The following is a 27669-nucleotide window of genomic DNA, read 5'->3' as shown; positions in this document are numbered from 1 at the left end:
CCCCCCCTCAGGCCCCCGCTCTTAGCTGCCTACCTTCCTGCCTGAGCCGTAACACTTCAGGGATCCCCTCTCCCCAGGCTGATCTCCCCACCGCCCGCCCCACGGGCCACCTAACCGAAAAGCCTAAAGCCCAGCGCTGCCCGGGACCTCCGGGGCCTCCCCAGACCGCAGGGCACCGGTAGAAATAACCCGCCCGCTTAGCCGCCTCCCGGCCTCGTCCCGCCGGCAGGCGAGGGCTGTCCGCCGCGCTGCCTGAGTAATAATCGCTGCCCCTCCCTTCGCGGGTTGCGGGGAGGTCTCTGGCCGGGGTGTCCATGGTGGTGCCTGTTCTGAGCGCCGCCGAGGTCCCTGTCTGCCCGCGGCGCTGCCTGCGCACAACTGCAGCACCCTGAGGAGACGGGGAAGTTGGGAGCGAGCGGCGCGCCGGGCCGGGCCGAGCTGGGCCGCGCCGGCGGGACGGTGCTGGCGGAAGGCGGCGAGGGTGGGGCGGGCGGCGAGGGGGACCCGGGCAGAGAGGGGGGCCCGGAGGCGGCGGAGGAGGAGCGCGGCCCGGTGCCGGCCGCTATGGACCAGTGCGTGACGGTGGAGCGGGAGCTGGAGAAGGTGCTGCAGAAGTTCTCGGGCTACGGGCAGCTCTGCGAGCGCAGCCTGGAAGAGCTCATCCAGTACGCGGGCGGGCTGCGCCGGGAGATCCTCCAGACCGAGAGTACGTGGAGACCCCCCCCATTCCCCCCTACCCCTTCCCCGGGGAGACGGGACCCGGCTGCTTCCTCCGGGGTTAAAAGGCCCAAAACTTTGGGCCTTTGTGGGCTGGGGGGCCCCTCCAGGGAGAACCCCCTCTCCAGCCTCAGGGCTGAACAGCGCTCGCGGGGGGTTCCCGCCCCGCTCGTGGCCGGCCCCGGGGAAGGTCTCTCTGCTGGGGGGGAGGCTGAGCTGGAGGTCTGCGCCCTCACCCTCCTGGAGACGGAGCTTTGCGTGCGCTTCTGGCAGGGAAAAGTTCAAGGTAGGAACAGGTATCGGCCCTCCCGGGCCTCGCCTGCCTTCTGGGCGCTGCTCTGTGTGTTCCTGATCGCAGGTACGGTGTGACCCTGGTCAGCGTGTCCATACCTCCGGCGCCTTCGTGTTGAGTTACAGTGGGGTTAGTCACCCCCAGGGGAAATAAACAGCAGGGCTGCCCTCTTTTATTTCCCCCCCCCCCCCCCCCCCTTCCTTTTATTTTCTTTTTTTTTCTCCTAACTCACCAAGTTGTTTTCTTTTGATGTGGCTAGGTTTGCAAGTGTTTAGGGTAAAGCTGCTCTTTAGCAGGAAGTAAACAGGGCCTCCTAAGTCTTGTCTGTATTTTACAGCTGATGTTGAGCCCTTGCGCAGGCGGGCTAGATGGCCAAAGCGCCCTATAAACATGAGACATTTAAACCTTGCGAAATCCTCGAGATGGAGGTAATGCAGCGTTTATTGACGGAGTGGGAGGGGATGGTGAGACAGCTGAAGTGATTTACCCAAGGCCATGCAGGAAGCGAGTGATGGCTCAGGGATTAAAAATGGGAACTTGCAGGCTCCTGAGCCCGAACTTGAGAGCAAACTGTGCTGTTTCACTGTTTTGCAGAATCTGCTTTTGTTTGGTTCTGTTCAATTTTGGCATCAGAGGGTAAGCTGGCTTTATAGGTGGCAAAATGTGTTTGCTGTAGTCTTGTACAAATACAGGTGCAAAGCTCGCTTACAAGTGCGTATAATTCCAGGAACATAAACATGAGTGTATTAGAGCTGCCTTGTGTACACAGCAATTTCCATAGAGAGCAAACGTGGAACTCCAGTTCTGAGGCATTTATTTGGGATGAAATAATGTTCAGTCTTTTTGCCATTGTTTTGAACTGTGTGTCAATAAATGTATTTTGTGCTGTTCAAAACAGTTTGGGCTTGTGCATTAAGGACAGTTGACGAAACATTTGTCTTCACAAACTGAGATGATGACCTTGCCTGGAAAGCTGCGTTGTGTGACCCTTACACTTGTATTGGTCTTTGCAGGACTCTGTGGGGCTGTAAAGATTTGTCTGTGAGAATTCTGTTGCAGGTCCAGAGCTTTTATTCTCTTCGTAATAAAATTAAAGGGTTACAGCAAGCAGTCCCTTCAGGGTCCTCGTTGGGTTTTCCACCCAGACTTGGGTTAAGAGCTTTTGGGACTGTCCCATGAAGGCCCTGGACATGTTTTCAGCACTTACGAAATAAATGGCGATGCTGTCCCAGCAGAATACATCCCAAACTGAGGTTTCTTTTAGTAAGTACTCTAGAATGAAGCCAATATGTTATTAGTGCACCCTCAAAGATCTGGGGACTCTGTTCAATTTTGGCATCAGAGGGTAAGCTGGCTTTATAGGTGGCAAAATTCTTATTTTTTTTTCTTTAACATGTTATTTATAACTTTCTAATAAGAACAGGTATTTGCAGCATTTATATACTGTATCCTGAGTATTTTTGAAAATCGATGGAAGTGGAAGCAGCCAGACATCTTAATGTGGACCTCTGTAATTCAGGGGTCTGAACTGCAGAAATATGCTTGTGTATATAATTTAAAAGGAAAAAAGGAAAACTGCTGAAGAAGAAATTAATTCTGTAGGACAAGATTTGAAAGTAAAGATGTATGAAAAGACCTTAAATAGGCAGTGGATATAAAAAGGAAATGGGTGGAGAAAAAGAAACTGTTAGAAGCTGCTTCAACCTCTAAACTGGTTTTCTTTTCCCTATTCATGCAGTCTCTTAAAATTTCTTGAGCTGTTTTCATATTAAAGCCTGAGTACAGAACAACCCTATGCTAAGGCCTGTGAATAGGAAGACAAAGTTTGTTTTTCTTCACTCTTCCCCTAATATATCTCACTACCTGGAGTGGACAAGGCAGGATTGCGTATTCTTGGATGGTATAAATGTGTCTGGCTGAGTAAACTTGGCTTTGGACTCTACACTGTGCCAGGTGTCTGCTCGCTAATGTATTTTTTTTTTTTTTAAATTGTGACTGTACGTACACAGAGAGAAGCTGTTGGTCTGTAGTGTTCTGTGAACACTGAATTACTGGGAGGACTGTCTGCAGGCTTTCTTCTGCTGATTTATTAGAAGTAGCTCATAGCTCAATTAAAGCTGAAAGAGATGAGTGGGGGGGAATCTTTTCTCTTTCGGCTCTGATGGCTTTTCCTGTGTAGACATTTTTATTGCTTTACTGTAGTTGGTTTCTGCTATAGTAAGTGTTAAGGGACAGTAATTCACTTATTTGCTTGGGGTAAAAACAGTTACTTATGTAAGTTGTTTGGGTTTTAGGTTAATAGCTTTTTTCGCAAAAAATGGCTATTAGAGAGGGTATTTTAACCTTTCTGTTTATTGGGGAATGAGTATTTCCATTTGCCTGTTGCGTAATCTCTGACTGATCATTTTGTCTTGGCAAAAGTAATGAGACAGTTATTTAAGATCCTTCATGTGATTTTAAATGTCTATCATAGAAATTAAATAGCAACTGAGAAATAATGATGATTATTGAAATAATTTTAGGAGGTGAACTTTATGTAATAGTTGTGTGAAATATTCATTTTTAGTTCAGGATGCATAGAGTCAAGTTAGTGAACGTGCACTGAAGAGACTGTTTTGATCCTATTACTTTTCACAGAGAAAATACAGAGGAAGGAATTTTCACAGGAAAAATACAGAGCCCTATTAGCCCTTTGCCCGGGAGGTGATCATTAGCTTCATGAGACTGGAGGGGGAAAAAAGTTTTTATTTTCTTAGAAGCTATGGCTATTACAAAAAGGCTATTAAAGCTTCCTCAGCTGGGGCCTGTGGGGATGAACAGATCTGTTTACTTTTCTAGAGATGAGCTAGTTTTGGTGTGTAACAACAGAAGGTTGGTTTTGCTGTTGATGTCAGCAGCAGAGCTGAGAGTTAGGATACATAAAAGAAGGTATCTAGAATAAGTGGCTGGTAAATTATTACTTACCCCCTATGATTACAGCTTTTTTCTGGATTTCTTTTGCTCTCTCTGAGGCATATTGTTAAGGGTACACTGCAAGAATTACAGTTTATTTCTGTTGTTCTTGGGTTGCCGGTCCTGCAGCAGCAGTTTAATGCACCTGCATTTTGCTTTCCATGAAATACCAGAAACTGGACTCTAAAATGCTGCTGAAACCAAAGGCGTGTTAAAATATGAAATGACAAAGGAACAAGCTTTATGGAAAACGTGGTTGCTTTTTAAATCTTTCTTCTAAAGAGATATTTTTGGGATTTTATTTTTTCACATGAAGGGTTTGGATCCGGAATGTTAGGGAAGCATTTCTGGGCTGCTCTCCCACTTAAATTAGCCTTTCCATGCAGTTGAAGGCTGCTAAGTTTGTGGCCCTAAAGGAGGAATTCTTGATGTAGAAGGAACTTTGAGGAAGGAGAGACCTTCAGAGGTAAGACTGGAAAAGAGATTCTCCTTGTATTTTGAAATCAAAAGGTGGAAGAAAGGACAGGAGTAAAGCACAAAAGAATGTAGTTTTTTTCCCGACTAAAGCTACTGAGTTACGTTTTGAGTCAAAGCACGAAGGGTGTAAACTGTTAAGTGTGGTAATGTGGTCAGGGGCTTGTAAACCTTTCGTATTTATTATCTTGTCCACAGAATGGGTCATACAGCATTGCACCTGTTGGTTGGGCATCAGTTTAAAAATGTCACAATTTCTTGAGAATAAGTTTTATAACAAGAATGAGTGGATCTGATGTTCACAGTCAGGTCCTTTATGGGCTGTTTCTCATCCATCGAGGAGAATTTGAATCTGTTTGGCTGAACTGTTTAAAGCTGTTTCCACAAGTCAGGAAGCAGAAGTTTCATGCAGCTCAAATGCAGAGTCTTGATATAAGTGGGTAGCTTGCAGGCCAAGAGTGAATTGGGCCCTCATTAATCCAAATTTTGCTTGCACCTTTTTGAGGTTAAACATGGCATTCTGACATATCTTCAGGGAACTGTCTAAAAGAAAACTGATCCTGTAGTAGGTTCAGTAGCTTCCTATTACATCCTGTGAAACTTGTGGATTTGTGTGTTTCTTTGAGATGTGTTTATTAATCTGCTGTGACTGAGACACATGAGAATTTTGCATTAATTTTTTAAACTGTTGCACTTGTTCAGTGTTATTGTATACTCGCCTGGATTGTAATTCCACAGATGAGCCGTGTCCTGTATATCTTCCTTCATTTAAACTGATCTTCCTTTGCAAATACTTTCTAGATTGCGTTTCTTTCTTTTAATACCATTTCTTGTCTCTATATGTTGTTGCATATTAAGAAACTGAACGTTATCATTTGTTTGTAACAAAGTTAGTAATTTTCTTCTCTTTTGTCTAGATCAAGATGGAGACTTGTCAGGGACAATTTCACTTGTTATGACACAGTGTTGTAAAAGAATAAAAGACACAGTTCAAAAACTGGCCTCCGATCATAAAGACATTCACAGCAGTGTATCCCGAGTTGGAAAAGCCATTGATAAGGTATTTATATTGTGGTTTGATTGTATTATCGCGTATATTCTGTGATGTATACTCTGCTTTACAAAATTTGGATTTATATTACAATTAATCTTAATGAAATTTTCCTGTCAACTACAGAAGCGTAGGCTCGGGGCAGAGGCAAGACAGTGGGGTGTACAGTACTTGCTTTCAGAACTCGTTGTATACAGAGTATTCCTTCTGGGGCAGCTCAAATCTCTTAATTCCTGAGAGAACATGTCCTATGGCTTTTACTAGACTTAGTAACAGTATGTGTTGTATCAGTTTAGTAAAACGTTTGCCTCAATATCTGTCTCAATAAGAAACACTGTTTTTTAATATATATATATATTGCATTTCTAGTTAATTGTCAGTAGCAAATAGCTCAAAAGTGGCATTTTGTTCTAGAAGGCAGTATAAAAACAGAGAATTTCTTAAGAAAGATGTTTTGTACGTCTTTCAGGTGTGTTGTCGGTTCTTAGAGCTTAATTTTATAATACGCAGTGTTCTTAAAGCGAGTAGAGTAGATTCAACTTCTCCTAGTATCTGTGTCTATGCCACAACAAATAATAAGGTAGGGCAGCTTATTTCTGAAGCTTTGCATATGAGACATTCTTACATGAATTCCAGGTTCAAGAATAACTGGGATCTGAATATATTTTGTCGGTAGATGTTATCAATTTTTTGAAATGATATTAAAAACTTTTTGTGGTAAGTGGTGCTATATGTATACTTTCAGGTCACGCTTTTCTCCATCTGTGTGTTCTTTTGTATATAGTTCTGTATTCAGGGAGTCCTGTACTTGCTTTTTTTGGACATTCTTATGTGAGAGTTTCATATCAGAACATGCTTATGTTGATAGGGTCTAAACATTTGGTTTGAGGTGCACCTTATAGTCTCACTAAGGAAGACACTAGTAAGTGAGTCTTTTCCTCTGGACAAAGACGTTTGTAGCATTACGGAATACTCATTCATCCTTTGGGAATCTCATTTAAACCTTGTTAGTAATGATAATCTGTTAAAGCATAATTTAACAGCAGTGTGAGAAGAGACAAAGTGCATAATGCTGCATTATTGGGCAGAATTTCTGTGCAACTGTTATATTTTTTGCTTATATCTATGATTGACCATCATGGAGAGCTCAACCTTTGTACTAATAGCTTTAATCCAAGCGTCACTGTTATCCAAAGCTTAAGGATGCATCTGTCTCTAATCCTTGCTGCTGTATCTAAACCAATTAACTAGAGTAAAATTCCATCCTTATTACTGGCTTGAAGCCTGAAATAAATCTATGTACTCTTGTCCTGCGTTTGAAACTTTCCTATTTCGCTCTATCAAGCAGACTTTGTACAAGCTTTCAGGTTTGGCTCTACCTTTTCATTGAAATACTCTGAGACAAAGCAGCCCTAGGACGTGTATAGAGGGTGTGAATATTCAATGGAAATTGGTGATAGTATTTCTTGGAAGCCAAAGAAAACAACACTTGCAAGTTTAATAAAGTTTAGACTTGAGTCGAATCTCCAAATTGCTTTTTCAGTTGTCATATGCGTAGTTTTTCCAGTGTTGTTTCTGTCCTGCTGTTTATCTGCTATTTTTGTTTGAAAAAGGATAGCTGTAAATAAAAGCATTTTTTAAAATTTCAGTAGTAGAAAGGATATCAATAATGCGCTCTGTGCCTGTTGAGTGTCAGAAGGGCTATTTCAGTGAGGTGTTCAAAAACGAGTTCAACTTGCTGTATTCAGTGTGCTCATTTCTCTGGATTTTCAATCTTGCTTAGTGTCTGTGGTGTTTACTTCAAAAGACTAGAAGCAGTGGGCACTGCATGAGTCCCCAGTCCTGCTCATAATGAAGGACATATTTTTATGAAGTTCAGAGCATTAGTTAGGATTGTCTCCTTAAATATGAGCTTTCTCTTTGACTTTTTTTTTAGTGCAAGTAGTTTGAATTTTATTAGTTTTCCCTGACTGTAGTATCTTAAAGGAACTACTTTAAAATGTACCCTGAAGTCTTGGCCTGCTTGTCAGATGAATATGTGTAGTGTTTAAATCCAGGTGGAATTTAATGCTTCCGTGGACAGTGACATTTGAAGGAAATCTTCCATACGAACTTAATGCAATTTCCTTGTGCTGCTGGAAAATATGTTTGAAACCTGCCTGCAAAGTCTTTGTTGGCATCAGAGTCCCATAACCTATTGAAATTTCCTTCCCCCATTCCTTCACCATAACATATTTAAGCTTAAACCAATAGAAGTAATTAAGTGTAATTGATGTAGTGAATTGATTCTCAACACATTCTGGGCAAAATACTACTGCTTCCTAAATAAAATGCTCGTTAGAATTTAAAGAAGCACAGCTCTTGCCTTGATTCATGAGATTTGAGTTTTGTTTCTGTGACATGTAAATCCTTATTTATTTTATAGGTGGATTAACATCACTAGAACACTGCTTATGGTCTTCCTAGCTATATATGCTCAGGCACAGATAAATGTAACTCATTATTTTATTGCCTGGTTTGAGATTGGGAAACATGCTAACACTGGTACCAATTTTACATGACGCATCCAAATGACAGCTGTTGTTACATGTAGAATCAACAAACTTCCTACTTAACAAGCTTGGATTTTGAAAGAACTTGCTGTATTATCTGCTCATGGCAAACTTCAGGTTAAATTTCTTTTTTTGCAGTGTTGAGGCAGGGTTATGCCTATATGTAAAGTTTAGTCTGGTCGTTTTTTAAGTTAGTGTAGTCATTGCTTATGAACTTGGATGGGACCTAGATTTGTCTGCCTGCAGGGTTCACTCTGAGAACAGAAGCTCTTAAGTGTTTGAAAAATGAAGTTCAAGTTTGGCATCAAATACGAGCCATGTTAAAGTCTGAAATGCCAAAACTTTGTGTAGTGCTTTTTAGTTAGCAGTTCCTGGAAAGTTTATCTAATCAGCTAGACCTTTTTTCGTAGCAGTTCTACATGGTTTACATGCTTCTGATCCATGAGGGTTTACCCTTTCTTCCAAAGAGCATTTTCTCCTTTGAAAGGAAACATTTGCATCCAGTTTCTTCTTTATTGTAGTAGTATTTGCTCCTCTTCCAGAATTCATCATGTCACTGTTGTTCAGCAAGTTGTTATCAGGTACCTCACTCATCAGTCTCCCTGTAAATCAGTCATTCTTCTGGAATGATTTGAATTCATCTCAAAGCATGTTTGATGGGGCTAGTAAATGTTTTCCCTCTAGCAGCAATCTGTCTGAGTAGTGGTTAAATGCCTTCATTCGGGAGAGTAAGTGGCGTAAATGGTAGCTCCTTCAATTTTTTCCCCTGAATTTTAAGGCTGTTTTTAAAGGGCCAAAATTTTAATCCACTCTTTGTTTTGGGAAAGCAAACTTTTACCTAAGTTAGTGTTTGTTTCATGTAAAAACTTGCATACAAACAAACCAGAAACCTTACTGAACATCATTTAATTATGTTGCTGTTAAGAATGTGGCTAGATAAATACAGAGTCTTTGCAAGTTGAGCTTTATCTTCTGAACAAATAAATTGAACAGAGAAGGTAAACAAATGTATTTATTTGTGTTTTGGGTCAGAATTCAGAAGAAGGGAGGAACACAGAAAGTAATCTCAACTGAGAAGCTGAGGAATAAAACTGTCCTTTATCATCACCCTTCATATCATGTACTAATAACATGGAAAGTTTTATATTGATTAAAATGGTCCATCTTTTGTGTGTGTGCGCATCTTGAAGTCCTTCTCACGTTTCGGCAATTATCAGTAATGTACTTTACATTGTATCATTGGTATATTTAGCACATAATATTCTACATTTTAGCCCTAGGCTTACCAGTTAGGCTCTTAAAAAAAGGCTTGTTTCTCAGGAATATTAACTTACACTCTTCTAAGCTTAAAACCTGAAAAGCACAAAATAACCTTTCTGGAGTTTGTAACTTACAGAATTTATTTCAGCTTTTGAAATCTTACTAAACCCTATATGCTATCAGTTAGCATACTTTTAGCATTTAGAAAACAAAACGGAGCGATGTGTAGTCACCAGCATATCATGCATGCATGACAGTTAGGAAATATATAAGCCAAAGGCAAGCGGTACTTTGTTCAGACATGTGATAGTCACTCACTGTAATATGTGCAGTCAGTTCTTGAAGCTCCTCAGGACCCAGAGGAGGCAGAGCTATAGAATCCCACATAAAACAATTTCTGATATCTTTATTTTTTTTTTTTTTAAAGTTATTGAAATGAGAACCTGGTCAAGACTGGGTTGATCTGAGAATGGATGAGGGGGAGAAAAAGAATTGAGGTCCTCAGCTGTGTGATGTGACTTGAATCTACAGCACATTAGGTTACTATAAGTCATTGTTACCACCTTTTATGTGACTTAAAAAAGCTAATTTATGATGGGATTTTGAAAAGGTTCTCAAGGCTCATAGGTTTGTTGTTTCAAAACAAAATGTGGATTTTGTGAAAGAACTGAGGTAAGTGGCTCCACCACCTCTGTCCCCAAGCAGTGAGAAGAATGTGACGATGTTTAAGACCTAGGTTCAGCTCTGATGGTTGGTAACTGCTCAGAAGAATACAGTTTCTTCTTACGGGGTTATACATTCAGAAGGACTTGAAATTGCATGAAAAATAACTTAGTTGATTATTTTTAGATTACTGATGATTTCCCGCCCTCCGAAACCTAAGCAGCAAAAGCAAGCTTGTGTGTTCTTGCTACTGCCGCTGGTATTTCTCTAATGCATTGTTGATGGATTTATGTTACCTGCTAGTGGTGTTTGGACAGCGACACCAGAATCGGCAATGGTGGTGAACCTTAAAGGCTTTGGAGGGTTGGCACAAATAAGAACAGTATTATTTAGTCTTGAAGATGCTTAAGTTTTTTCCAGATACAGCTTGAAAATGAGCAACATGACAAGGAGCTTACAGTTTAAGACACCCAAGTGAAAACATTGTTAAACATGAGACTTGAATCAATGGCAGTAATTTAAATGTTCATCTTGCTCCACCATCTCTGAAAGATGGAAGAGACAATTTGCTAGCCTAAGGTTAATGTTTTACTGAAAGTTTGCTAAGGGAGGGAAAGGAGATCTGAAGGGAGTGGTAGTTCTGAAGCCACGCACGCAGGGACGAGAAGGCTGCCCCTTTCTCACAATGACACAGAGCAGCATCAAAGGAGATGTGGAGGTGGCTGATGAAGGAAACTAGTAACTGGCAAATAACAGGAAGACGCGGTGTGAAGCTGAGCTGTGCAGAGTACTGGAAGGAGAAGCTTTACAGATTTATGCTACTGTGCCTCCTTTAATTTCCACCTTGCCATTTAAGAGGTGGACATGCTCGCTGTTGGTAAGGCTGCCTCTGAAGGGCTGATCTCCTCTGTATGGAGGTGCCACCATGCATTTGTCTTTACTGTAGCTAATCACTGCATGCCACTCCGGTCCTCTCTAGCCGGCCTACAAAGGCAGCAGTTTTAGTCTTGGAGGCTGACATCTGAATTGTGGTTAGTTATTTGATGCCTCCTAAGGAAAAAGCATCGAGGCATAATTGCACAAGAGAGACTTGTGCGAGGCAAAAGTGACCCCTTGGTCTGAAAGCTTGAAGCTGCTATGATGTTGTTCTCTACTTTTTTTTTTAAATTTAAGAATCTCCTTCCAACTCGATTTAACTTCTGAAACAGGTTAATAGTAGGCTCCCAAACGCTTTTGGCAGCGTCACTCTGCAAATGTCTGTTGCCTGGCGTGTGTTTTGACAAAACAACGTATGACTCTTTGGGCTCCTACTGCAGGTCGGCAGTGTCGCGTTCCTGGGATACAAAGTGTTGTTCTAACGTAAACCCACATCACCTGCTCGGATTTGTTCTGAAGTTGGTTATCCAGCTTTGCGCTGGCAAACCTTCCAGCAGGTCGTGTATTGGCTAACCTGCCACTCACTCCAGCATCGTGCTGGCTGACGGGGAATCGATGATACGTGGTTGGCAGATAGCTCGTACCAAATCTGTGTTGTTTGCTCTGCCTGCTTTGACAGAAGTGTGCGTTTGTGCTAGGTAGGTGTTTCCATATTGGGCAGGATCGGTGGATCATCACAGAGCTGTAGCTGAAGAACTGCTATTTTCACCAAACTTCTGACTTCTGAAGTTCCTTTTTGGAAGAGTGCTGTAGTTAGCAGGCCATCAGGTCAGGCAGCAAGCAATAAACTGACTTCTAGACTCCCTTTCTTTTGCAAGAGGTTTGTTTTAGGCGATGGGTGAGGATTTTTATTCAAATTAACCTGCCTGCCCCGATCATAAAACATGTTAGCAGTTAAAATCCTGTTTTATATCTTGGGTTAGAGTAAGTGTTCCTCTCCTGCTGCCAAGAGGCGCAATGCCAAGCCATGCCAAATGTTACTAAAGAGTCACCGTGACAATATTTTTACTTACTCCTGGAATATGTCCCTAGGCCACTGGCCTAAAAATACACAGCAGTAGGATCATCGGGGTTAGATCTGTAAAAGCTTGCTCAGATCTTCAAAGCTCATTCTGTTGCTGGGATGTTGAGGTCTTTGGAGATTTGAATTTTATTGTTGTTTGGGGGTGGGGAGAAGTGGCATTTTCCTTTTTCAGCGTTGTCTACCCCCCCAGCTATGTGAAAAATTCTTGAGCTAAAACTTCTAATTTGGTGCACTGTAGTGACAGCGATGCATTGATAATGCTATTTTGAGTCTAGTGTAGGAGATTTTGTTTTCTGTTCTCTATGCGTTTTCAGTTTTCACTTGTGGAAAAAGCCTTTTCTGCAGATACTTCCTTCAAAACTGCATCGGGGTCTGGAAACCCCTTTATTAGTTAACTATATTTCTAATTTGCTAGCTAGACTTGTAATTTGTCAGTGTAATTCCTTATAGTGGATAATATTCAGACTTGAAATGAGCAAGCCAAAGGATTTCTTCTTCTGTACACAGGACATAATGAAGCAGCTGACAGATATATTTCACTTTGAACAGGAGGTAATTGAGGGCCAACTGAGTAATAGGCAGAAAGCATCAGGGTGGAGACATAGGTGTCCTCCATAATTAAAGAAAAATTACATGGGGTGATTTGTTCCAGCCTATTAACTGTTAATTTATACGTTTCAGAATTTTGACTCTGACATCAGCAGCGTGGGGATAGATGGGTGCTGGCAGGCTGACAGCCAGCGAATCCTCAACGAGGTGATGGTGGAGCACTTCTTCCGGCAAGGAATGTTGGATGTAGCCGAGGAACTTTGTCAGGTAACAATAGTGTGGATATTGAACAATATCGACCGTGGAAAATTATGCTTTGTTTTAGCATCCTTATCTGAATTTTAATATTCCGGGTGAATATTTAAACTGTCAGAAAAAAAGCAGCTTAATCCCATGTTTTGTTATGCTTCAACTAAAAACTGCCTTTGTTTTTTCAGGAATCTGGTCTATCAATAGATCAAAGTCAAAAAGAACCGTTTGTGGAGTTGAATCGAATATTGGAAGCATTAAAAGTTAGAGTTCTGAGACCTGCGTTAGAGTGAGTCTACTCAGGTTTTTTTCCTCCCTTTTGTTTTGAATTCTTTTAACAAATCTGTAGTTTTTCACTTTAAATATTGTCTTCAGTGTATTTTGATGTGTCCCTGTTTCTCCTTTGAGTGGTCTAGTTACTGAGTGAACCCCTTCCTTCCTTCATCCCCTCTGTGTCCCTCCCATGGGCAGTGCTTAACTAAGGGCCTCTTTCTTAGATTAAGGATGAACTTGAATCATTTGTGGTGTTGATTTAAGGTTTCGGGAAGAACCATCACTTGGAGAAACAGTTGTCTGCCATGATGGTACTTAGCCTTATAGTGAATTATTAGTGAACCTTATTTTAAAAGGTCCGAGTATGAAGGATACCAGGACTTATTAAAGGTGTTAGGAATCATCAACTGTTTTTGGCTTCACCAAGCCTTTGGGGAGAGCAGAACTTGACTCGGGATCAAAGTTCTCACTTTTCAAGTCACTCTCCCTTTCCAGATAAGGGACCACAGGGAGGGAAGAAGGAGTGAAAGTATAGTTGTGTACTTTGCAGGCTGCTGCTGCTGCCAGGTAGGTGCTGATTAATGCTGGGTGAGAGGTGTGTCCCTTCCCTCTGCAGGAAACATCTCTGCGGTACGTGAGCTGAGAGCCTGGACTGACAGATCTGTTAGTGAGATTTCTTCCGAACAAAACGATTCGGTTAATGCAAGTCAGTGGATAATGCTGAACGCTCAGATGAAAACCAAGTCTGGGAGTATCTGAGGTCTGTCAATCAACCTTAGACCAGGATATTTTCTTGACCTTAGTAGACTTTACAACCATTAGACATGTAAGTTGGTGCTAAAAGTGACAGTGAGGAGGGAAAGGTGATGAAATGTCTCATGGGCTACTGTTTTATGATTTACAGTAGTGGACATGTAACTGCGCAGTACCATTTCAGAATAGCTTTTATGTTAAAAATAAGAAAACCCCAAACGAACCCTCAGTCTATTTTTTTTTTTTAAGTTGCGAGAGCTTTGGTAAGCTTAGGTTGATCTCAGAAGTAAGGAAGAAAAAACCACAAACAAAAAAACCAAAACCAAACAAAAAACCCTAAAGCAGCTTTGAAGTGACCTTTTAAAAATAAAACAGCGAAACCAAAGCAAATTCAAAATCTGTATGTTTCATTCCAGAGCATAATTCATATACTTAAGATACCTTTTTGCATTATTCAGTTAAGTACATTGTCATATTAACAAACATTTTCTATTCCCTTTAACATGAACCAGCACAGATATGTCAGTTCAGAGATTATTGGCATCTAAACTAAGTGCAGGGATACTCTGATATTCAAACCATAGTGTTCATAAACTAAATCCTGGATTATGCCTCTGGGTCATGCAAAGTTTGACCTAAATAGTTGAATAGTCTTTGAATATAGTTACACAGGTGGAAAGCTCAGGTGGTTTGTTGCTATTGAACTGGCCAATTGAAGGTAGGCAACACTGAAATGGCTGGTGTTGCAACTGAAACAGGATTTACTGTCAGCTACACCACATATTTCTTGTCGTTCAGATAGTAACATAGCTGTTGTGAAGGACACTCTGAGGAACAGTAACTTGCTGTTATGTCTATCCACTTGAAGTCACTAAATTCATTTTAACTCCAGTTTGCTAGGCCTTATCCCTTACTCATTGCTACTTAGTCGTATCTTGTAGTTCCTGCAATGTGTTAAATATTTTTGAAACAAAGGAGAAGGCATGGTCCTTCTTCAAAAGAACTCTTATTCCCAAGACAGCTGAATGGACAGAGAATAGGGTGTATTGTCAGCACAGTTTGTATGCTGGTCTCCCTCCCCCACCATCTCTCATTCCTGTTTATAATGTTTATTCTGTTTAAACTTCAGTGCAAAAGCTATCTGCTTCTCTTTGCCTGCTGCTGGGCACAGAGGGTCCTTATTGATAGTGATGCTTAGGTAAAAAACATGGTTGTTAGTGAGGATGATCAAACTGTGACAAAACTATACAGTTTAGGAGGTAACTGATGTCTTAAATGCCCGGTTATCCTGCAGAACTGCTGATGGCAGTGAAGGTATTTCCCGTATTATTTCCCAGCAGATGTGGGTGTTCAGGAGGAGGGATAGAAACTGCTCCCAGAGGGATGGCCTCTATTCCAGAGGAGCTTGGAGGGCTGGAATTGTGCTCTTTGGGCAAAAAGCTAATAAATGGCTAAAATTGGCATCAGTAAGTACAGCTTCAGGGGTGCATAAATGCAGTCCCAAACTGGCCTTTTCTAGGGTTAGGCTACTGACAGTAGTGTTGAAGCAGAAAGCGGGTGTTACACAAGGATAATTAATAACAGTATCGTGAACCAGGAAGGGCAGTATAGCAGGGTTTACCCATGCAAAATTGCGGAAGGTTGGGATGAAAACAATAACCAGTCTCTCTGGCTCTGCCAGTGCTCTGCAGTTGGTGCTCAGCTTAACTCAGTGTTGAAAATGAAGCAAACACGGGTGGCTCCTGGTCACCGCCATCGAAAGGGAGTTGTCAGATTAATGACTTTTTTGAAAAGACTTCCAAAGCCCTGCTGTGGTGATGGAGATAAGTTATTATTTGTATCTGATTTAAAAAAAAAATAAATAGAGAGACCCTAACTGTAGTTTTTTCAGATTTTCTTACTAATACAAATTCCAACACTACATTTCAGAATTAAATTTAGTACGACTGGCCATAACATTTTTCTTTTTCTGTGGGGTGTGCAACTTGACTTTGTAGATGCCCAGTCTGGTCCTGCACCCTAAGCCATGTAATCTCTGTACCTCTGCAGGATCCCATTAATTTCCAGTGACTTTTCTCATTGTAATTGGTGATGGGGGAGGGAAATCCATAGGTTCTTTTTGGGTGGATTTTGGCCTTTCTGCGCCCAGGTGGGTCGCCATGTGAAGGTCTAGTGGGAATGACTTGCAGGTTTAAAGCTTTTGACTGTAATCTCCTGGGGAAGAGATGTTGTCTTCTCTTCTGTGATTCTGTAAAGCAGCAAGGTGGACAGGTCCTTGTATTTGCTGGGGCCTTTAGGGTATGGTTTAGACTAAATTTAATCTTTGCTGGGCTTTGTGAAATTCATTTTAACTAAATCCCGTGTAGGAGCTAGAAGAGAGCTCTGTGTACCAGTGGTTTGAATAGTATACTGTAAACTTCAAAAAATTCGGATGGATTTGAGTCTCGGAAGTGAAAACACTCTGAAAGCATCGTTTTGAGAGGAGGTAGGAGGACAGGTGTTGTGATTACTAATGATTTTGGACGGTGGTAGAGAGTATGTGGCTTGAATGTTTTAAACCTCACTTGTTGGTTTTTTGCCTTTCCATTAGAAATAGGAACAGCACGTCCTAGACCAAACACCTCAGGCCTCGCTTCTGTAGCTGCTTTCTTCTGATACAAATCTGTGCTGCCAGTCAAAGAGCTAAAAATGGAAAGCCTGCCTAAAAGCTAATTTGGAAAAATAGACTGTGTCTCAGCAAGATGAAGTGCCGTGTCATGTGGTTGGGAATATTGGCAGGGAGAGGATGGAGGCTCTTTTGATGCCTCCCTTTTGATGCAGTACAGATTAATATCTCATTAATGGGACTATGGACTGATACTAGTCTTATTGTTTATTGATAATAGGGTTTTTTGGGTCTTTCAGCTGCTTATTGGTCTACTGTTGTGAATTTCAGGCTCTTGTTTTCGTAGTTGGGAGTGAGCTTTATTGCTACTATATCTGGTTCAAACTGTGGACGCTGATCATTTAAAAAACAAAACAAAACAACCCCCAAAACCAAACAAACAAAAAACCAAAAAAACCCCACAACCAAAAAACCCCGAAACAAACAAAAAAAACCCCCCAAAACAACACATCGTTAGTCACCCTCCTGCTGGAGATTAGTGTTGACAGTCTTCTGAGGCTGCCTATCTGAAACTGCTTGAAATTAGGGCTTGTTCTTAGTTCAAAGGCTACCTTTTTCACTGTTTCCTACTGAAAGGTTACTGATGTCATTATAAAGCCTTGCCAGTGAAGACAGACTCCTGACGCTTCCACCACAACAAATTGAAGGTAGATAGTCGCTCATTAGCACTACATCTTAATGCAGAAGGCTAACTTGCATTAAAAGCTTTACCAGCACTGTAAGAATGCTTAATTTTCTTATTTTAGTATTGGTTGAAAAGAATAGAGCTGTCGCATACCCCTTCTTTTTAAGGAGCAGAGACTACCTCACTTCCTTGCTGAAAAGTGAAAAGCTCTTTGCTTAATGGGGCCCCCACGGTGAAAATAGTATAACTAGTTAACATTAATGAGAAACAGATGTACTGAAGAACATTGAAACTTGGAAGTTCTTAAGAGAAAGATTGGATTGATTTAGGCCTGACTAAATTCAATTAAGGAAAAAAAAAAAACAAACCCAAAACACAAAGAGGGATGGATAAAATCTAAATAATAAAATAACTTCTTATGAAATACTTCAAAAATTCCAGCTCATTTTACTTGGTGCATGTTTAAGAATTCTTCCATGTTATTTGGGAGCCAAACATTAGTATTGTCATGGTGAATGAGACCCAGAAAGTGAGAAATATTTTTATTGCCCAAGTTGAAAATAACATAGAAAGCAAGGTTTAAGCAGGGTAAAGTATGATATTTAAACTGATGTCCCTTCCCTCTATCCCCCATTGTAAGGTCTTGATAATGTCTCAAGGCCCTCATGGATGCACTTCCCCTCTCCAGGGCAACATAACGCATGCATATAAACATAGTGGCTTAGAGAAAATGTTTGGCAAATGAGGAAGTTGGAAAACACATTCTTTAAAGTCGTCCACATGCAGCTGAAGACTACCTGTAATTGCTAAGACTCAGAGTGGTATTAATCCAAATACAGTAGATTCTAGCTATTGCTACCTTATATTGTGCCTAATTCAATCTTGCCTTTCAGCCAATGTGTGTTGAATTTTGCAGAGGTTGACCTGTACGGCAGCACCAGAAGTACCATCGTTCACGTGTTGTGTGCCCTGTGTTGCTCCGTAACTTGTTAAAGGGTCTTGTCATTTTCTGTGCTCTGTATAGACTCATAGAAGTTCAGGGAACAGTCATACTCTCCTTGAAATAGATGTTTTATAATTGTAATAATTTCATATGGTGTAGGCTGGCACTTAATTACTCTTGTGTCATGTCCCATTGTACCTCCTCATTTCTTCTAGGTGGGCGGTATCCAACAGAGAAATGCTCATGGCACAGAATAGTTCGTTGGAATTTAAACTACACAGATTATATTTCATTAGTTTATTGATGGGTGGAACAGCAAATCAAAGAGAAGCACTTCAGTATGCGAAAAACTTCCAGCCATTTGCCCTAAATCATCAGAAGGGTAAGTTTTCGGTCACATTAAGGGGATTTAAAGCACTTGGAGGTGGCACCTCGTAGTAAAATATAATTGTATTCCAAACGTGGTTTACTCCCATTATTTTCATTTTGTTAGAGGCTTCTTATTTTTGTATTTAACATATATAACCTGAATCCTTACAATTTGAATTAACTCGTCTTTTTTTTTTTTTTAAAGAGGGCACAAAATTATATTTTAATATGTCTGCACATTTGCTTAAATTTAAGGTTTTTGACTCTTTTAAATAACATGTAGATTACATCTAGAATAGGCCTGCTGCCAGGGTGAAGTGTTAAAAATGCGCAGAAATGTTCTTGGAATAGTCATCTGCTATTTTCTGCTGCAGGGAGTAATACAAAGAGAACTCACACAGTCCCCATTTTTCAGAAGTTTCATTTAAGTGAACTATCTCAAACTGAATCCAGTAAAGCCTAATTTTTAGAGTACTGTGTGTGTCATAAAGCTTACAAGCTTGCAGCAAATTAATAGGCAGCAAGCTGTGCTTGTAGAGGGGCAGCGACACCCCCCCCAGCCTATTCATAGTGGACTGGAGCTCTTGTAGCTGTAGACATCTGTTCTGTGATGGCTGTAACTGTACTTTGTAGAGGTGAGGATGTGTATTATTGATTTGGTGTATCTGCCTGTTTTCCATGCAAAAGCTAAAACTGTAGTCACTGGCTTATATTTGTAGTATAAAATAACTGTTCCTGGTCTCTCGCAGATATTCAGGTTTTGATGGGCAGCCTGGTATATCTGCGGCAAGGTATAGAGAACTCTCCGTACGTTCATCTATTAGATGCAAACCAGTGGGCGGACATCTGTGACATCTTTACAAGAGATGCCTGTGCTCTTCTGGGTCTCTCAGTTGAATCACCTCTCAGTGTTAGGTATGCTGGTTTTCACTTGCTTTTAAGACCAGGTACATAGTGTTTTGGTTTCTATTTCTTGCTGAGGACAAAAGAAATGGCTTTTGAGATGTAGTCTCATCTAGCTGGTATTAAATAAAGGGTATGGTTACAATTAGCTTTAGCAAGATTTGCAAAAATTAGAAGTCAGAGGTTCCAGTGTGCTGTGCTTTACCCTACACCTTCTCAGCTCAAGAAGAAGCATTTGTGGATGGAATTTGGCTTCTGTAGTTTAGACTTCAGTGCAAAAGATGAGGATGACGATCAGCCAGTTATTCCCACAGCAAATGTGTGAAAACTGTCCCTGCAAAACCCCACAAAACTCTGGCCATGATTCTGTCAGCATTTGATCATCTTGGTTTTTAATCCACACATTACTTTACTTGTCTTCTCCTTAGAAGAATGTTTAAGGGTTATGTTGTGATTTCAGCTACTAAAATTTCCAAATTGTTTGCTGGACCTCATTTACAAAGAAGAAAGAGGCACTTTCAAGCTCAGTAGCTAATCTGACAAAATGCAAATCTGTAGGAGGCTATTGGAAATGTGAAGAAAAACCAACCTAATCTTCTTCTAGCTTCTCTGAAGATAAAACAGATTAGCCGCTACTTAGCCTTTGGATGTCAGTTCCCCTGATACACTCGCCTGATGTTCTCATTTTCATTTCAGACATTAAACAGAAAATAAATTACATGTTTCTTCCTGAGCTAGATTTGGTACTTAGCCGAAGCTTCACAATTTCTTCTGTTGTTGTTGTTGTTTTTGTTTTGGCTTTTTTCTTTTTACTGTTTGCATGTTTCTATTATTAGACTTATGTGCTTAGTTTAGAGCTCTTAAAATTGTCACGCCTTCTGCTTCTCCTGTTTGCACCTCTGTCACAAAGTGCAACAGAATCAACAAAGGGAGCACTTTCAGATTAATTGTCTTTCTACAGTAAACATTACCAGTTTCAGTTTGAGGGTTTTATAGATACCTAAAACTTCTATCTCAGGTTTTCATCTTTTTCCTGTTTCAGTCAAATTAACAGCAATCCTTTACATTTTAATTGCTTGTGCACTGACGCTGTAATATAGTTTTCAGCGCAAATGGCCAAGAGATTTTTTTGGTGAAATGGAAGATCCCTGTTATTGATGTTTGGATTGGTTGGACGTTTGCTTTGCGCCTGGTATGAAATTGATTGCACTGAAATGTATTTACTGTATAGGGGGTAGCGATACTCTTGTCATTAACAAGGCTGTTCTAAACTGGCATGACCTTTGAGTACTGCAGATCCTTTAGAAATTAAACCAACTTGAAGTTAAATCCCTGCTATAAAATATATTGCTTTCTAGAACATGAGTAGCAGTCACTTTTTTTAAGGCTGATTGGTTTCTCCAATACTTAATCTAATTCCGTACAGGGCTCATGGTCTGAGTTACTGCGTGGAGTCAGTGGGAAAACTCTTGTTGTACTAAGGAGGTTGTGATTCAGAGTCTTGAAGGACTATGGGACACCATTTGAATTTACTATTTACTTGAGTTGTTACACTCTTAAAGGGGTCTTCCAGAGATGTTTTCATACAGAACCATTAAAGTAGTAATACTTTTATTTCTACAAATACTACTTGTCTAAACTTTCCACAGGGTTAACACAATTTACACTCAGGGCTGAAATAACCAAAAAGCAAAGTGTAAGTAAACTAGCCAGAAGGAAGGGCAGAGTGGAAAGGAAGGTCATGACTTCTGTAGACAATAAAACTTGCATGAATAGGAGAATAATCTGCCAAAGAAACAGAGCAGGCTGATATCAAGGTCAAATCCTGTTTCTGTTGCTGCTGACTTCCAGGCCTATAGTGCTGTCATTAGACTTAAATCTATCAAAATGCCTGTTGATTTGTGGAAACTCAGTGTCATACTTTCTTTTGTAATATAGTGAAATATTTCAAAATAGTGTGGTAAATTCTGGTAACGGGTAACTCCCAGAGCAGGCTGAGCTGTTGGGGCATTGATTTTGGTCAGTTGTATACTGCCATTCTTCTTACAGGCTGTGGTTTCCTTCCTTCACTTGCCTTCCTATGTTTTTTCTACATTTGTTTTCTTGATTTAAGATGAAGGTGGAAAGACATGTTTCTTTACATGGTAATTACATATAATTAAAGGATTATGGGTTGTGTGTACATGTGTACTCTTAGGCTGCATGTACTCTTCTGTAGGTGAGAGCAACTACCTATATAAGCTAGTATGATGTCTTCCTCCTGTACAGCTCAAAATCAAAGTAAGTGGTGTAGAAAATCGATTCATTATAAGACTCAGAGCAGGGCTTAACTGTTGTTTTCAGTCTAGAATGTAGTACATGAGGGCCCTAGCCTAAGATGCAGGAAAACTGGTAACCTGCCCCAAAACTCTTGCTTGTTATACTTGAAGGGAGCTTAGAAGTACAGACAATAACTGAATGAAGTAGTAAACACTCTTGTGTCTCAGTTAACCTTTAAAATAGAATATGGAATAATGCTGGTTTCCTAACGGGCACCGTATGTTAACATTTCCTTTTTCTGCAGTTTTTCAGCAGGTTGTGTAGCATTACCAGCTCTAATTAATATCAAGGCAGTTATTGAACAAAGGCAGTGCACAGGTGTTTGGAACCAGAAGGACGAACTGCCGGTGAGTTGATGTTAAGCTATTCCAGGGCAGATTTCTAATGTTGAATGCTGTTATCAGGTTTATTCTGTGCTGAATGTTAAGGGATGTTAAACATGGCCATCACCTCCAGCAGCTCTGGGGCTTGGGGCTTCCTACTGTACAGACACCTCAGGGTCTCCATCCCAGGCCAATAGACGTGGCTGCTGCTTCCCTGTTTGTAGGTTCAACCGGTAGCGAAGCTGAGCATGAATCGCAGACACCCACCCACGCACACACACAAAGGACTGATATGACCAGCTCCACAGGCTGCCACAGACAAGGCACTGCCTTCAACAGCACCCACATGCAGGACTTGCATAAAACATAAGTATAGACAGCCAAGATCTCTTCCTCCTCTCTGGCTGGTAAAGATTGAAATTCACTGGTGAAAGCACACACACACACCACTCTAGATTCCCAAGCAAATGCATGTTTGTGGACCCTCAAATACTGGCATGGCCCTTTTGGCCCCTTTTACACTCCTTTCCATCTGTTCCTCCCCAATCCCCTTCTCCTGCATGTTTCTCCCACAGTTTGCATAGTTCTACTAACCCCCTTGTCCTCCAGGACCCTCAGGTTTGCTTTCTTATCTGTTGTAAAGTTCAGGTTTTGTTGCAGTTTCTTGATTATCTATCAGTTGGAGTGACTGACAAAGTTGTTTCTAGTTATTGTCTCCGTTATGTTTGTCTGTCAGGTTTGTATCTCTTGGTTTTGTTTGTTGCTCCCCCCTTTACTTGTTATCACCTTTCACATTGAAAAGGTCTTTGATCAAATGACCTTAACAAAACAGGTGCTCTCACCTTCTACTTAGCCTTACACTGAACATGTGAGATGTTTCTATATAACTGGAAAGGAAATGCATCCTACTGAGAAACATGAATTTCCTCTAACTATGCTTGAACTCTGTCCATGAGTTGCTTTGCGCTGACTCTTTATCAGGCAGATAGGAGGTGAAAGAATTAGTGTTACATGTGGGGATGTGGGAACTGAATTGGGATCCAGTGCATTACGCTTCCAGTACAACTCATTTATATCCGTTGAAATGAAGTTCAGTTGTTATGAAACCCCGGGTTCCCTTTATAGTTCTTACCAGGCGTGTGCAGCTCTCCAGTGGCCTGCTCCTGATCTAGAAAGAAAACCTATTTAGTGCAAACTGGTCATGAACTGAGTTAGCCTCTTTGATTGTAGCTGGAAGGGATTCATTTATAGTGTAAGTGCATGTGATAAGTTTCTCCCAGCTATGTTGTCTGTAATGCTGAGAGTGTAATCTCCAAGTGTGACAGATTCATGTCCTGCTGCCCAGACAGGAATGAATAGCTAGGGAGCGTTTGGGAAAAGACTGCTGTCAGATGCAGATCAGTTAATAGTATTTATATGCCTCCTCACATATTCTAAACTTAAGGGTCTCTAGCGTGTACTGCTAAGGCAGTATGAGGATGGGAAGCCATATTTTCATCGTGCAAAGACAGAGATTAAGTAGTGTGAAAAGGTTATATTATCAGACTTTGTTGAAGGTGAAACCTGTCAGAACTGAGGACTGGTCAGAGTCAGGAGCTTCAGGTACAGAAGCTGTAATTTTTGCAGTTCTCAATCGATTCCTGAAGTCACGGACCTGTTCTTCTCTGTGAGATGTCCCTTTCGGAAATCATTTAGTCCTGATGGCAAGAGTTGTGCTGTACCAGTGTCTTCTGTGTTGGTACTGAAAATAAATGATCCACTTTGTTATTGACATGACATGTAGGTGTTGGGAGAGTCTTTCAAGAAGCTGTGGAACATTAACATAATCAATCCAAGGTTTTTCTTTTCTCTTTTTTTTCCCCCTTAAATGAGATCTATCATCTAAACCACTTTGGAAATCACTGGCTAGGAAATACAGAAAGTCTTGTTGGGTCATCAGCTCATTTTTCCTGCCAGGCCGTAGATCTGCACTAAAATACGCACTTGTCCCTTGGCAGAATACTCTGCTTTGTTGAGGATGGGGAGAAGCAACATAATTGTGATCTTAAAAAAGTGATGTAAGTATTTTTGGCTGGGAAATTGTCAGGCATCTACACAATGCATTTTGCTGCTTTTACAGCTGAATTGTGAAATTGTTAAGTAAGGGCCATGACCTAAAGGGATAATTATCTGGAAATGTAGTTTCCCATGATAAAATGTTACGTTAATTTCTTTCACAGATTGAAGTGGACCTCGGAAAAAAGTGCTGGTATCATTCAATATTTGCCTGTCCCATTCTTCGTCAGCAAACAACAGATAATAATCCACCTATGAAGTTAGTCTGTGGTCATATTATATCAAGAGATGCTTTGAATAAAATGTTTAACGGCAGCAAGTAAGTACCATTCTTTTATTTCAAGCAATATATAGACAAGGACATATCTTAAGACTAGAATACTGTATTTCGAGTAAAACTGAGTCCATAATTACATAATTGGTGGAAGCTTGTTAACCTTGGTGAATGACTTAGCAGCCATATAAGCTGGGTTGATGGGCTGGAGAAAAGCTTAATAAACCCTTTGATGTTGTAGAAAGTGAGATTACGTGAAGGAATGCAACAAACAGAGTGATTTTTCCAAGTTGTACGTAGGGAAAATGGATCAATGCTAGAAGAAATATTCTAAGCAGGTGGAATTGGATCAGTGGAGACCTCAGCAGGGAGGCCAGGCTGACCTCTTTAGTCATAGCCTGCAGGAGCTGATCTAAGTGGGTTGTAAAATGACAGCGTTTTGGGAACCAGAGAGTAAAACGCACTGGATGCTGAGGAAGTCAAAGTGAAAGCTACCAGCCTACTTAAAATGACTAAAATGCAACAACCTAATCCGGAAGTAGAAATAATAGATTAATCATGAAGAGTAATTTCTTATTATTTAATAATTCAGGGGTGTGTGGTTGAAAGATGAAAAAGAATATAATTAGAAGAAAAAGCATGATAAGGTGCCTCTCAGCTAAAGGTGACTTTTAATGGAGCCAAGTAAAGCATTATGGCTTAAGAGTACATTTGTTTCATGCTACAGGGGAGAAAAGAGGAAGGACTATCATTGCAAACTCGATACCTTGTAATGGATGAAAAAGCTTGATGCTCGGTTGTCGCACATTGCCGCAATTCTAATGCGTTGTCTTTGTCCCCAGATTAAAATGCCCCTATTGTCCGATGGAACAGAGCCCTGGGGATGCCAAACAGATATTTTTCTGAAGAGAAGTTTCATTATGCAGTTTGTAAGTGACACTCTGGATTTCAGGTGCATTTCAGGAGAATTAAAACACACTTGTTTCATTTTATGCAGCAGACTGAGGACTCCTATGTTTGTATAAGCTAATGCTACAGAAACTTTGCCAACATTTAGTATATTACGTACCAAGTGGAAATGCTACAGAAATATTATTTCCATAGGGCTTTACTATACTCTTGGTCTCCATACCTGATCAAGTTACTACACCAGCAGTTGTCATTCAATGCAGGTTTTTGTACTTAATTATATGGTGACTTTTTACTTTTTAAAAGCAGAAATTGATCACCCCCATTTGTTTAATATTCTTCCTGCTATTATTCTATCATTCTATTGATAACTGTCACCTTAGAGAATGTTTGTGGAAAAAGTTTTATTTCCTGTAATGTGTACATAATTAAAGGTAAATACTTCAGAAAAAAAGGTTTGATAAATTGAATAGTGGTTATAAAACTAATTTGTATTTTTTTCGCTGAAAAAGCTGTGATATATTCTGAGTTTTTCTTTCAAACATTTTTTCAACTTTTACATAGAATTCAAAGTAAATGTGCATATATATAAAGTATATAAAATATATAGCCCCTTGGGGCTACCCTTTAAAATCCATCACTAATTTATAAGGGTGATGTGTGGCTAAATTGCTACTGGAGCTGAGAGGGAATAGGAAATCCTGTTCCTTTTGGTTTCACGATCGAGAAGTGTTTGTGTAAGAGAACGTTCAATAAATTCTGGAGTGGAAATGCTTTTAGTCGATGACATTTGCTCTCTGGCCTTTGTAGTCATGTTCTTTGAACTTTGTATTCAGGATTAGGCTATAAATGTCATGTTGCTGTATAGTTTAATAGTCATTATAGTGTGCTATTTATAAACAGTTATCAAAACCAAATAAATTGTAGAAGTATTCATTGTTAAATGGGGGAAAAGCATGTTCTGATGCAGTCAACTGATCACAACTCTGCACTTGGCAGAACTGGGCCCTACATCATATCTTAGGAGATAGCAAGTTTTCTGTAGCTTGAGAACACTTTGCTTCTAGCCTTGTTTTTTGTAGTAGAACATTACTGCCATCGCCACTTTTCTGCTAAATTTGTCATATTGTTGACTAGTTAAATTTGTACTCATAAACGAGATGTAGATCATGGCAGTTAAATCTTTTCTAGTGTGCATATATTTGTATTTATTGCACTGTCCTATAGTAGGGCAAGCAGCCATAAGGCATGCAAAGCTACATGTAAAATTATATTTCTGTATTGTGTAGTTAAAAAAACCCCCAAGCTTATATGGTTGAATACTGACACACTGGTTGAATGCACTAGCACAATGCACTACAGAGAAGACCGTCTTTGAGAAATCTACACCTTTTGAATTTGTATGGCACCTGACTTGAGAGACTGAGTTGGACTCTATCGGATCAGTGACAATGGACATCCCTAAAGAGATGTTAAAAGGAGCAAGTCAAGGCACACAAATTTTAAACTTTAAATGTGTTTGATACATGTGAAAAATACAGGTGTGTGATTTTCTGCAAAACTTAAATTGTATTCACACTGAGTTCAAAACAACCGCGTTACCAAGTGGTAAAATCAACAATAAATGGGTGAGGATATTATTTTCCATGTAGGTTTCCTAGTCTTGCTGAAATTGCTTTTAATCTTTTCTTTTGAGTGGAAGTGCTTAATGCTTTGGATTTATATGAAATGACATATGAAGTATTTAAAAAAAAAAAAAGGAAAAAAAAAAACAACCACAAAATCCAGAAAAACCACCCTGAAGTGTAAGTGGTGCATCTCTTCCTCTGTTACACTGCTGGTATTTTGGCATTGGTGTGAACACTGGTTAGTGTTGATAGTGCCTCTAATGCAATTGCTTAGAGTATAAAAATGGCACAGTTATTAAATGGCAATAGGTTACAAATTCAACTTACATATTAGAATGTTTTTAATACAGTGTGGTCCTGTTTGCACTTCTAAATAGTGCATATTATAATCCATAACTCATTCAAAAACTCATCTGTTTTCCCCAGAAAATTGCAATTCCTTTCCTAGCTATGTGTATGTTTACTTAAAAATAATTGCTTGCAGTTTTGAAGCTCCACCAACAGATGATGCTAGCAGTTTGATATAGAATGCTTATGTGCTTACAGTAATGAGATATTGTGCTGGGGGTTTGTGAAACATGTCTACGTTTTGGTTGTTACAGCTATCCAGGTTGCCCTCTGAGGTGATGCAAGTTGTCTCCTACTGCTGCCTGATATGCCTCTGGTAACTAGAGAAGGTGCTTGCACAGGGAAAAGTGAATAATAATGATAATATGAGGGTTTTGTACTTAAAATATAGTGAGTAGCTGATATGTGTACATTTTCTCTAACACAGTTTGGGAATATCCACAGTAAAAAAGTATGTAGGTTTTTTTTAAAGCTACAGCGTTACCTGAAGTCTATCTCCTATTACACTTTTGGACCAGATTGTGAAGACTTTAGCTGCTCTCTTTGTGCAGCAAGTGCCTTTT

The 27669-nt window shown here is 40.2% G+C and overlaps 1 protein-coding gene across 2 annotated transcripts; it reads left to right on the top strand.

The window, feature by feature from the left end:
• Positions 1-561: 561 nt before the first annotated feature.
• RMND5A (required for meiotic nuclear division 5 homolog A) lies at positions 562-26743 on the top strand. Of its 2 annotated transcripts, XM_059817772.1 has the most exons (11): positions 562-706; positions 1278-1301; positions 4433-4453; positions 5353-5495; positions 12603-12737; positions 12908-13008; positions 18194-18360; positions 19097-19262; positions 21814-21916; positions 24112-24266; positions 25064-26743. In XM_059817772.1, exons 1-11 carry the CDS (start codon positions 565-567, stop codon positions 25125-25127), a joined length of 1221 nt encoding a protein of 406 aa, XP_059673755.1. In that variant the 5' UTR covers positions 562-564; the 3' UTR covers positions 25128-26743. The 2 variants fall into 2 exon arrangements, with proteins under 2 accessions (XP_059673755.1, XP_059673754.1); XM_059817771.1 differs by lacking the exons at positions 1278-1301; positions 4433-4453.
• The last annotated feature ends 926 nt before the right edge of the window (positions 26744-27669 follow it).

This window comes from Gavia stellata, chromosome 5, assembly GCF_030936135.1.
Source record: "Gavia stellata isolate bGavSte3 chromosome 5, bGavSte3.hap2, whole genome shotgun sequence".
NCBI lineage: Eukaryota > Metazoa > Chordata > Aves > Gaviiformes > Gaviidae > Gavia > Gavia stellata.
Note: the sequence above shows the minus strand (reverse complement) of the source record. Positions and strands in the feature narration are given on the sequence as shown.